The 13,316-nt window shown below is 29.8% G+C and overlaps 2 protein-coding genes across 2 annotated transcripts in view; one reads left to right on the top strand and one right to left on the bottom strand.

Moving 5' to 3' along the window:
- timeout (timeless circadian regulator timeout) overlaps positions 1 to 13,316 on the bottom strand; it is a 549,675-nt gene that overhangs the window by 253,808 nt on the left and 282,551 nt on the right. The window lies entirely within an intron of this gene.
- The window catches only part of 2mit, a 39,266-nt gene that overhangs the window by 21,311 nt on the left and 4,639 nt on the right, over positions 1 to 13,316 (top strand). Inside the window, exon 2 of the mRNA XM_065498369.1 lies at positions 6,809 to 9,416. Within this exon, the coding sequence (XP_065354441.1) occupies positions 6,809 to 9,416 (2,608 nt within the window). The remainder of the gene's footprint in view (positions 1 to 6,808; positions 9,417 to 13,316) is intronic.

The following is a 13,316-nucleotide window of genomic DNA, read 5'->3' as shown; positions in this document are numbered from 1 at the left end:
ATTTTTGGTAAAATGAGTTTTATTTATTTTGAACTTTTATGTACATTTTGTTTTTTTAATTTTTGGAAATTTCCTTTTTTTATTTACATTCATTGAAAAATATTTTCAATTATTTGAATGTATATGTTGGAAAAAGTTTTGAAGCTTTTTTCAAATAAAAACAAAAATTCTATTTTAAAATAAAGTCGACTTTAACAAAAGTTAACTTTAAAATTTCTTTCATAGTTAGGGTGTATGTGTTTTATGCGTTTTTTTAAAGATAATATTTTAAATGAATGTTTTTAATCCTGATCTAATATATAAACAAATTACACATTGAAATTAAATAATTTTTTTTTACGTTTTATACTAGTGTTGGACGTTTTGTAAAGCACATCTTTTTTTAGAACCCATTTAATTGGTAAAAAAAATTTTTTGAAAAGATGCGAAAAAGTACCTTTTTTCTGCGGCTCCTCATATATCTGTTGAAATTTCATGGTTCCGTTACAATTTTATAAAAGAAAGCTCAAATCCTCATCGTCCATTTAAATTTAATCATGCAAACAATCATAAAAATTTTAATGATAAACATAATGTGAAAAGTCTTTAAAATGTAGCAATTTTTTGGTAAATTTTCAGCAGAATTTTGAAATTTTGAAAAATTTTTGACGATTTATCGCAATTTTTTTTTATAATTGGCAACAGTACTTTCTTTCTTTACACATAAACACTCTATCTCTCATACTCCCGGTTAATAATTTAATGTTGTTTCCAGGGCTGTCAGATGTGGCGATTTCTCGCCAAACGTGGCGATTTATATGTTTCTCTTGAAATAATATTTTTGATATTTATTAACCCAATAGTTCATAAAATTAATCATTTATAATCTGATCATATGGATGCAGGTAGCATATATGTTCAAATAGTTTCATCAATATTAATTTTTTCTTCCAAAATTTTTAAATAATACTGGAAATATTGATAATTTAGATAATATGCTCATTAAAAATGGCTATTGGTTCGATGGATTCTTTGGAATCCGAAATCTATCGATTTTGGCACAGAATTTGAAATGGAATTACAAAATATAAAAATGGAGGAATATGATGTAGAAATTTTAAAAGAAATTTGTTTTTTGTATTTAAAAATCTTTTAAAAGAAATTCTTAAACGGTTACCAGCAAATATAACTCTTTCTAAAGTATATAATGAATTTTCAATATTGAAATGGAATGGAATGGAAAGTTTTGGTAGTTCAAAATTCATTAAATTTCTTTTTGAAAGTTTCAGCAGGGGAATGTGAATTCCAATGGTCAACATTAGCATATACCAATTGGACTTAGATCTGAAATTCCGACAAAATTGTTTAGATTTTTGTTAGATTAAACTTTAATCATTAAAGACTTAACATTGGCCGTTCTAAATATGTTAATTTTACCAACCTTCAACGCTTGCGTATAAAGGGTATTTTCTATTACGACTTATACCAAAACTCTTACGTAATAAAATTCAATATGAACTTATAGATTTATTGATGGGAATAATAAGTTATAGAATGTTAATAAATTTTGTTACAGATAAAATGTTAAAAAAAGTCAAATTCTAAGACAATGTATACTTTTGATATCAATTTAATATAAATAACTAGATTTAAACCGAAATAAATTGACTTTATAATACAAAAAATAAGTATTTTACAATAAAAAAGCTCCAAAAAAATATTTTGGCGATTTTTCGTTTAGCTTTTGGTGATGGAGCTAAAAAAAATCTGACAACCCTGGTCGTTTTTATTTTTTTCTATTTGAATTTCTTTTAAATCTTTTGAAAACAAAACAAACACCCACACAAACTCATGCTCAAGGAAAAACAAATATTTCTCTGTTTACAAATATTCTCTGGGCTTTTAGCTATTTACTGTTTGTTGTTGTTTTTGCTGTGGTAATGAACAAAAACAACAACCACTTTCACATAGAAAAAGTTTGTTTTACATTCAAATGGAGTTTTCATTTGCTTCAAAGTGGGGGAGGAAATAAATTCTGCTATTACATTATTCTAAACTCATATGTACGTTGTATGGATGTGTAAAAGGATTTGGGTATTCGTATCCTTTGGAGTGTGTGTTTTTATTTACATATCAATGATATGTGTATGTAGTATGTTTATTTGTGTAGATAATGATAATTTTTGGTATTTAAAAAATTATATTTAAATATGGTTTCAGTTCTTTTTCCAAAGAAGAAACATTTTCAAAAAAAAGTCCAAAACTGGATTACGAATCCTTTCAATATGCTTTTTGCTGTTGTTCTTTTGTGGTGGTATTTTAGGGGTTTCTGTATTATTGTTTGAGTGATGAGTAAGTGGTGTTTGAGTAAGTTGAAGATAATGTAATGCAATTAAAAAAAATTGGGGGATAACAATTAGTTTTAAAGTAATTATGAAACTATTATCCTGGGAGGGGGGGGAGATATACATTTTGGGTTAGTTTCAGAAACAAAAGATTGTTTTTCGAAATTTTGCTTAATATGAGGATATGAAAGTAAATGATAAGGGTGAATTTCCATTAAGATGTGAATTAAAATTAAATTACAGATCCAACCGAATTAAGGATAACAAATTTTGTAAATTGTTAAGCACAAAATTCGAATACACAAATAAAATCAACAACTTTGTTTAAACGAAATGTTTGTTTTAAATTTATTTGCATTTTTTATTAACATTTATTAAATTTGTTGGAAATTCCCTATAAAAATCCTTAACAAATTCCTGGCCTTTTCAACAATTTTTAATGTGGCTTTTTTAAATTTCCATTCAATTGCACATTCAATGCCATAGGAAAGTTCAAAGACTTATCAAAGTATAGAAAACATATACATAGCCATCAATCAAAATTCACCAAACAAATTTCGAATATCAACCCAGACAATGCCAGACAGTCGCCAGAAAATACTTGAGCAACAAAATATGTTGGTAGGTTCTCCACTAAACACATGCTCTGGGAATAAATAATGTACTATTAAATTACTTGAATAAACACAAACCTAGGCAAAGATAATTTAATTAAAAACAAATACTAGTGGTAGTGATTCAAATAAACAGTTGTGTTTACAGTTCAACAGCAAGAAATTTAGATATTTGTAATTTGTTTTTAACCAGCAGTTAGCGTAGCTCTTTTTCTAATTAACAAAATAATCAAAATAGCTTTTGGATTCTTATTTAAAACAGGTTAGAGCGCTATATTCGGCTGAGCCGAATCTTTTATACTACTGTCAGCGTTGCCATATATTTTTTGAAGAAAACTTTTTATTTATAAAAAAAAAACTTTTTTTTCAACTACACAAACTATTTAAGTACATATGTACATTAGAGTGTCCCTTAGAATTAAATTTTTTGAAATGTTGAAACGGTTCCTGCTGAAAAAATTTTAGCTTGTTCTAAGAAGGGCAACCGACTTTCTAGTTTTGTGGTGCATTTACAAGGGGAAAAAATGCATTTTTTTTAGTTTCGAAATGTGTACGTAATTGTCGTTCTAATGAGATATAAAAGATAATAATTGGTTAAAAAATGTTAAAGTTATTAAAAACTCGCCAGGCCATTAACGTGTCTCAGGCCACTAGAACAAGAAATGTAGGAACAAAATTAACATATTTGTAGAAATATTAAAACAAAAGTTTATTCTTATTTAAAATCTATCCATATTTACTTGGATATGAGTTTTTATCTTCATAGGATACAGTTAACCTATTCGAAGGTATAACCAAAAAAAAATATTTTTTTAACGGCAGTTTCAAAACTCCAATTTCAAATTTTTAAAAATTTTGGTAAACAAATTTCAGAATTTTTTGATCATCACATGGGGATTTATTTACAACATAATAGGGAATACAAATGTGAAAAAAGTATGTCAATATCACCTATAGTTTTGTTCGATTTTCGAGAAAAACTAATTTTTTAGCCAAATTTTGGCGAATGAGCCCAATTTCCTTACTGTTATTAATTTTAAGTAAAATATGTTCAGAATATTATAGTCCAGGTAATTTTAAATATAGTCTGAAAGTTTTCTTAAAATCGGAAAACGTTAACCCTTAAATCGTGAAGGTCAAAGGTCAAATTTTTCAATATTTGGAATTTCTAATGGAAAGATAGCGAAATGTTATATATTTTTGGGCCGATTTTGATGAAACTTAAGAAAAATATAACATGAAGTCTATTATTTACAATAACAGTACAAAAATGGAAATTAACCCTTAAGAGCACTTGGCCCTGAACTTTTAAAATCACGAAAAACACAGTCATTTTGACCCTAACTGCTCTTAAGGGTTAATTTCCATTTTGTAAATACTAGACTTCATTTTATATTTTTCTATAATATTTCGCTATTATAGCAAATATAAAAGCAAATAATTTTTGCACCGTATTATTACTATCGATGAAAAATTGATCCATTATGATAACCCAAGCAAGCAGCAGCAGGATTCATCCAAAAGCAAGGAAATGGGGTACCGTACGAATTGAAGCTTAGAGACCTTGCTAAATTATTTACAATGAAGAGGTTGAGAAGTTTTGCCTCACCCGTTTTATAATCCTGACCGTGCGCCGTCCGACTACTATATGTTTCGATCGATGCAGAACGTTCTCTGTGGGATACTCTTCACTTTAAAACAGAGTATCCGAAATTGGCTTGATTCGTTCTTGGCCTCAAAAGAGGAGCGAGCAGTTCTTTTGGCTCGGAATCCATATGTTGCCAGAAAGATGGGAAAAAGTGATAATTATCAATAGACAATGCTTTGAATAAATGAATATTAAAAAAATATTAATAATTAGGCATTTTTAAGCCGCATTTATAATATTTAGTCAGATTCGTGATATAAGTGGAAATTATTTATTCACATTCTCGCAAATTCCATTTGGTGCGACAAGAAGTGTCCAACTCACATTGTCTAGTCATGCGGTCATTGAGATTAAAACTATCACTACTTTGCTTAAGTTAGGATGACTAGAGGAAGGGCTCCAAGGCTTTCAGCATGAATGGCGTTAAGCTTATGGCTTTATATGCTTTAGGATTTGCATAGTTCTCCTTTCCTGGTTTTTATATGAAAACCACACTTGCTTTTCTCCAGGCTATAGGTGTGGGGCATATTTTAGGCCTGTGTGGTTTCAATCTGCTTAGTTCAATCTCTAGTTTTGTAGCCTCAAATTTTGTAGCAATTTCTTTATAAATCTAAATTTTGTTGAAAGTCTCTTTGGCTCATGTGTTGTGTCCTAATAAATTACTTAAGATTTCCCCACAAATAAATTAAATTTTAATGATTTTTTTGCTCATAAATCTTTTAGCAACAAAAAACAATATCTCGTATTTATATTGGTATTGTTGTTAAAAATAAACAACACAGTTAAAACAGGAGTAGTGGAAAATAGGCGAGCAAGACAAAATAGCAGCAACAACATTGAAAACAAGCCAAAACCATATTTAGGAGAAGAATTATGGCAGTGAGATACAGGCACACACAAACAAATAATAAAAAAAAGAAGAACAACTTAAGATGCTAATAGGCAAATACGTTAAACAATAATGTAAACAGAACATAGACAACAAACAGTATGGCAAATATTGCGTTTTTCAATAAGCTAAAAAAACTGTAGATTAACAGGTTACACAGTGGGCCACGGCCTAAAAAAATGGTTATAAATAAAGTCTAGCATTTGTCACACTAATACAGGAATTTTGGTCTATTACCAACGTTAGTTTAAAGAAGACAGTAGAATTTGTTGAATTTATAAACAACTTTCTTGCCAAGGGTTCGGTAATGGCGCACTTTCAGTTTTCTTTATTTACAATTGGCATCACTGACAACAAATAACGGTATATACTCAAACATAAACATGCAGCTCCCCAAAACACACACACGAACACTTACAACAAACATATTGGGTCCCCCCAAAGAGAGAGCCAGAGTAAGAGAAATCTCAAGTAAACAAAGAAAACCGAAAAAAAGAAACCCTAAAGCTATACAACACAAAATTTGTTAAGAAACTGTTTTCTTTTTCGTCTTTCCTGGTTTGTTTTTTTTAGCTTATGAGTGTGTTTGAGATAATATATGTATGAATGTATCTTAAAAGTAAAATTGAAACCACAAATAACCACCCAACCATCTCGCCTATACGCGTACAATTTGCCGGCATACTGTGAGTAGAAAGAAGCTTCAGTGCAAACAGTAAATTGGTTGAGGTTTAATTAAATAAATGATAATTTTTTTTTCGTTTGTTGAAGAGATCCGCTTTTTTTCCTGGAGTTTTATACTATACTTCGCTCCAAAGGGTGTAGTAGAGGAAGGAAGAAAGAGAACATACCAAAAGCAAGTCAAACCGAAAATTTGATTATAACCAGATGAGTGTTAGACATACATACTTGAGAATAAAAAATAATACAAACAAAAATATTGTCAAAAAACATTCTGTTCAATTGCTGGGAAATTTAATTTAAACACTCAAAAACCAAGGAATTTAAAAAATCTTTGAATATACATAAACTGCTGCTTTTATGCTGCATAATTCTTTAAATCCAAATGATATATTCCCATTATTTCAACTAATAGATATCAATGGCTTACTTAAATATTTAGTTTAAGTCTTAAATCAGGGTACATTCCGAGGGAATTAAGGGATATTACAGTGATCTTTATTTCCTACCGATCATGCTAAAACTTTTCGCTGAGATGTCAAAGTTCAAATATTTTAATGCTAATCTAATCATTTTGTATAAACAATTTTGAATTTTTTTTCTAATCATATAAATATTTAAAATTCTTAATTCTCTCTCTCTCTCTTTGTAGGTCATCAACTGCGGTGACTTGGATAGTTACCCCTTGCTACAATATTTGGACTTATCCTTTAGTCACATCGAGCACATTGAAGATGATGCCTTGGGACGTTTGGAAATTTTGGAGATACTAATGTTGGATCACAATCAACTACGCAAAGTTCCCTACAGTTTGCCCGTTTCGCTGGAACATTTGTTTTTACAAAACAATGAAATAATGGAAATACCTCAACAGACTTTTCAGGGCCTTAATAATTTGAAAACTTTAGATTTGTCCCACAACAAACTGCTGTATTTGCCCGACATTATGCTGCCTAAATTACAAACCCTCAATCTGCAATCCTCCGAGATAAGAGGCATAAGTCAGGGTATTATACACTCTTTGCCCAAGTTAAATGATTTAATGTTGGAGGATAACCCCATTAAATGTGCTGATCTTTTGGGTATAGCCGAGTGGGCCAGCACCTGCCGCTTAAGGGTAGAAAAAGAAAATGAAGAAGAGGGGGAACAGTTGGCTGAGGAGGACAATTTTATGATTAGAATCCAGGACTTAAAGAATAAATTTGAAAAAATGCATAATTTCTATGAACAATTTGGTTTGAATTCTTCATTTTTAAATAATAGTTTATTGAGCGAATTGAAAGCTCCCTCTTGCGTGCAAGAGAATCTAAATGCTGGGCCAAGTATTAAGAAAAACTTTAATACGGAAGAGGAAGCTGTAAAGGAGGAAATAAAGTTTAATCAAAATTCTATGACATCCAGCACGTTATTATCAACAGCTGTTGCGGAAGAAAAAACCTTAACACAACACAGTAATAATCAAACAGATGCAGTGAGCAGCTTGAAACATGCAGATGAGGAGGAGAAACAGCAGCAACAACTTAAAGATGAAACTGCAGTAAAACCAATTACCATAGAAACTGCCACACAAACTTTACCAGCTGCAATGCAGTCAAGCAGTTTAAATGAAAAACAAACCTTTAATACAACCACAAAAACTTTTAGCTCGTATGCAACAACCACTACAACTGCTGTTGCAACAACTACAATTAGAAACACCGCCTCCAACAAACTTCTGGGTGCAGGAAGTGAGGGGCAAGAGGAGCCAGACATTGTTGTTAAACCTAGATTTGCAAACGAAATGAAAACATTTGATCACTTGACTGCAAATGCAGATGCTGTTGCCACAACAACTCCAACAACAACAACATTCCAGCATGAAGAAATTGCATCAATAGGAAATACTCCAACTGAAAGTTCTTCAAATATGACAGAAGTAGTTGAAGCAGTTGAAAAACACACTAAAGAAGCCGAACAACAACTTGAAGATGTGCAACATAAAACAAATTTTCAAACAACCAAATCCAAAAAATGGCTAAAGCAGGCGACTCCACTGAAGGGTGAGAGTGGTGGTGGTGGCATAGAAATGCCACAAAACATGGAAATTTTATTAAAGCAGGACAAAACTAAAGATATAAATGCAGCACAATTTATAAAATCGACAACATTTGCTACACCAATAAATTCTGAAACACAAACAACCACAATAGCATCTCCCACACCAACAATAACAACAACATTTGTGCCAACATCAGCGGCACTGGAAACCACAACAATGGCTGAGGCATTCATACAACTGAAACAGGAAAACAAACATGTCAACGAGACACAGAGGAGGGGTAGTGGTGAGCATCTAAAAGAAAAAGATGCAGATGTTGTAGATTTTGAAAGTACAACAAGCAAATTGGAGATAAATCTTGGAAACGAACAACAACAGCATGAAATTAAAACAAAAATTGCCAATACAAAAGAGATTAAAACTTTAGCAGCAAGAAATCCCAAAACTATGCAAACAAAAATAACTGACACAGCAACAACAACAACAACCACTACACTTGAAGCCACAACAACTAACAAAAGAATGGCTAAAATAACATTAAAAATTCCACCGGAACTAACAGCCAATTTAGACAAACCCAATAAAGAGTTAAAAGGATTTATGCCAGCCAACACAACAACAAACACGGCCCACACTACTACCCAAACAATGACAACAAATTCTGCTCACATTAAAACTACTACAAGAAAAATAGCAGCAACAACAACAACAATCGGAAACAAACCCATTGAAGAAGAGAAACATGATGTAGAAGCAACTACAAGTATTACTGCAGCAATATTAAAAACATTCAAGACAATTGAGGCAAAAACAACAGCAACAGCATCAGCAGCAACTACAACAGCAACTACTATTCTGGTTGGAGATAAAGATTTAGCATCAAATTACCAGGACACTGAGAACAATAGACAAATAACTAAAACTATAAATAAAACCAGCAACATTTTAGCAAAACCAACAACTAACAGTAGCAGCAATATCACCAGCACCACCAGCAGTACAACAAGCATAAATGGATATAATAAAAACAATCAAATTGCAAAGAAATTTGATATTGCAACTACTACCACCACTACATCTACAACAACTGCAGCAATCACCAGTATTCTCGACCACCACCAGCAGCAGCAACAACATCATCTCTTAGATATTCTGATGCCAAATTATCGTCAGTCCTTACAAAAGGATGTCAATGTTAAATGTATGCAATCAACATCCAATGGTAAGTAGTATTTAAAACAATAACAACAACAAAAGATATCACAACAACTACAATATTATCTCTCATCCAAAGGATACACCAACAACATTTATAAATTGTGTATCTGCAGATTTATTTATGCACTTGAATTTTGTTACAAGAAAAGAAAAAAAACACGCACCAATTAGCAACAATGAAAAAGAAAACTGTTGACATACTTGTTAGAAAATGACCGAGAAATCATAAGGAAAGTGATAGCAAGGAAAGTTTTTCAAATAGAGATTATTAAGAAAACGGAATAGGAAAAAATCGGAAATTTAAAATATACGTATTTCCATAGTACTAACTACTTATTTTACAATTATTATTTTAGATCTGTGATCTGACTAAATAAAATAACAAAAGTTTTGTTCCTTCCCTTGTACATCTGCAACCTTAACTTTCTTCGTTGCTTTCATATTTGGAACCAAATATTTGAACTGTCTGAACTCGGCGTATTTTAATTTTGGAACATTTTCAATACAGCCTTAATTCCTGTCCAGAAATGTTTATCCCCTGTAGGTTTCCTTTCAATTAGTTCCTTATTGAAATTTACAAACGCTTTGAAAACATAATTTCTCGTACATCTTACCTCCATTGACATTTGCATAAAATTAATTCTGATGTTTTTGATAGTTTTTGTTGTAACTAGAATCCCACCGATTATTCGGTTTAGATTACGGCTTAGTCCAAAAATAGGCCTATACCTAGTGTTTATAAAAAACAGACTTTTTAAAAAACCGGTTTGTCGGTTAACCGAAAATTGGACTTTTTAGAAAACCGGTTTTTCGGTTAACCGACATCGAAAAAACCGATTAACCGTAATATATCTGTAGAAAACATAAAATGTCCTACAAAGTATACACTAGGGTGGCCCTTAATAAACGAAAGTTGGATTTTGGCCATTCTCACCCTCCAGTTTGGTGAACATTAGTAAAAAAATCATTCTGAAAAAATTAGATAAATCGGTTGGGGATAAGAAATGCCGCATGCCCTCTGAAGTTTTGAGATGCATTTACAAGGGGATAAAATGCATTTTTTTCAGTTTTTGTAAAAATTTTGCCATTAAAAAATTACTTTTGCAATTTAATTTAAAAGAATTGAAATGTGTACGTAATTGTCGTTCTAATGAGACATAAAAAACAGAAATTGGCCAAAAAATGTTAAAGTTATTAAAAATTCGCCAGGCCATTAACGTGTCTCAGGCAAATGAACAAGAAATGTAGGAACAAAATTAACATATTTTGATAAATATTAAAATAAAAGCTCATTTTTACTTAAAATATATCCATATTTACTTGTATATGAGTTTTTGTCTTCGTAGGATACCGTTAACCTATTCGCAGGTATGACCAAAAAAATAAAATTTTTTTAACGGCAGTTTCAAAACTCCATTTTCAAATTTTTAAAAATTTTGTTAAACGAATTTCAGAATTTTTTGATCATCTCATTGGAGTTTATTGAGAATATAATAGTGTAACAGCCTGAATTGTATCTGATATTATTTAAATTAATTATTTTTATTTTCATTAAACCTTATTATATTGTTTTATTATATTTGATCATTATTCTTTATTACACAAATCTTTTTATGTTATTATTATTTGTATTATGATTATTTTAATATCACCTATTTTATGTAAAATTACTTGATTTATTTAATATAATGGACACCCTAACGATGTAACCACAATAATGTAATAATCAATAATCAATATTAATGTTCATCACTAAAAGAGACTAATTATTATCACTTGCTCTCTCTCTCATTGTAATTTCTATTAATTTGTTTTTGTAATAATTGTTTATTCTTTATACTAGACGACTTTTGTAATTTTACTAAAATCAAGTAACCTCATTGTAATAACAAGTATGTGTCATTCAAACAGCGATCGTCATTAAATAAAGACTAAAAATTAAAGAAAATTCTATTTGTTTTAATAATTAAACAAAATTGCTAAGACGCAGGAAGACCTTTGTGGACTACTGTGACTAGCAGATCTGAAGACAAATACTGGCGATTGACTGCCTTATTTGACTCAGAATAAATAAATATTAAAAACCCTCAAACCCCATAATAAAGTGAATCCACTTTATTACAATAGGGAATAAAAATGTGAAAAAATTATGAAAATATCTCTTATAGTTTTTCCGTACCTTCGATTTAAATTTGAAAATTTTCGAGAAAAAATAATTTTTTGGCGAATGAGCTCTATTTCCTTACTGTTATGAATTTTAAGTAAAACCTATTCAGAATATTATAGTATAGATAATTCTAAATATACTCTGAAAGTTTTACTGAAATTGGAAAACGTTAAACCTTAAATCGTGAAGGTCAAAGGTCAAATTTTTCAATATTTGGAATTTCTAATTCAAAGATATAGAAATGTTATTTATTTTTGGGCCGATTTTGATGAAACCCAAGACAAATATAACATAAGCTCTAGGGTTTATAATAACAGCACAAGAATGGAAATTAACCCATAATGGCACTTGGGGTTAAAATGACCCCAAACTTTTAAAATCATAATTCTTTTTTTGGTTTTATAAGTTTAGGGTCATATTAACCCCAAGCGCTATACAGGGTTAATTTAAATTTTTCTGTTGTTTTTGTAAATACTACACGCAGAGAAAAAACATGGTTGGACATGTTTACGACAACTATACTATGTTCTCTGTAACAATATATTGTTGTCGTAAACATATAATTATTGTTTTAATTTAATTTCAACAATATTATAGTTACTGTAAACGTTTATATTTTCATCGCAATTATAAATATGAATATGGTTTTCGAAGAACTAAATAATGATAATTAGGTAAACATATTATTTTTATGTACAACCATTAAATGTTAAGTTTATATACGCGTAGTCATAATATGTTTAAGATGCAAACAAAATATGTTTACTTTTAATAGTCTTTTTTCCAACCATTTGTGAGTGCTGGTGTTTGTCTAAGCTGTGCTGTTTTTACAAGTACATTTTGAGTGTTTGTAATTCCCATTCGCTCTATAGTTTTATTTGTATATTATCTTTAACTTTCCTAGAGCGAATAACAATAAATTTGATTTTATCAATAATATTTTAATTGTGAATTTAGTACTTTAAAACTAAATCCTATTAAAATTTTGTATTTCCAAAAATAAATTTTAATAATAATATGATTATTTTGGATCATAATATGATTGTTTTGGATCATAATATGATTTAATTGGGTCATAAATATGATGACTCTGGGTCATATTATGATTGTTTTTTATCATAATATGATTATTTCAAAACATATTATGATTGATTTTTATCATAATTTGATTATTTCAAATTGATAATGATATTTTATGATACTAATAATGATCATAATATGTTTTGGACTACAAGCAAAAATCTGATCATAATATGTTGCTCTTAGTTTATGGTTACCACAACCATGTTTTTTCTCTGCGTGTAGGCTTTGTGTTATATTTTTGTTAAGTTTCATCAAAATCGGCCCAAAATATATACAACATTTCACTATCTTTCCAATTTCAGTAAAACGTTCAGAGTATATTTAGAATTGTCTATACTATAATATTTTGAATAGGTTTTACTTAAAATTCATAACTGTAAGGAAATAGAGCTCATTCGCCAAAAAATTACCAAGTAATTGGTTTTTCTCGAAAATTTCCAAATTTAAATCGCAGGTACGGAAAAACTATAAGAGATATTTTCATAATTTTTTCACATTTTTATTCCCTATTATATTCTTAATAAATCCCAATGAGATGATCAAAAAATTCTGAAATTTGTTTAACAAAATTTTTAAAAACTTGAAAATGGAGTTTTGAAACTACCGTCAAAAAAATTTTATTTTTTTGTTCATACCTAAGAATAGGTTAACGGT

This window comes from Calliphora vicina, chromosome 1, assembly GCF_958450345.1.
Source record: "Calliphora vicina chromosome 1, idCalVici1.1, whole genome shotgun sequence".
Classification (NCBI taxonomy): domain Eukaryota; kingdom Metazoa; phylum Arthropoda; class Insecta; order Diptera; family Calliphoridae; genus Calliphora; species Calliphora vicina.
This window is presented reverse-complemented; position numbering and strand designations above follow the sequence as displayed.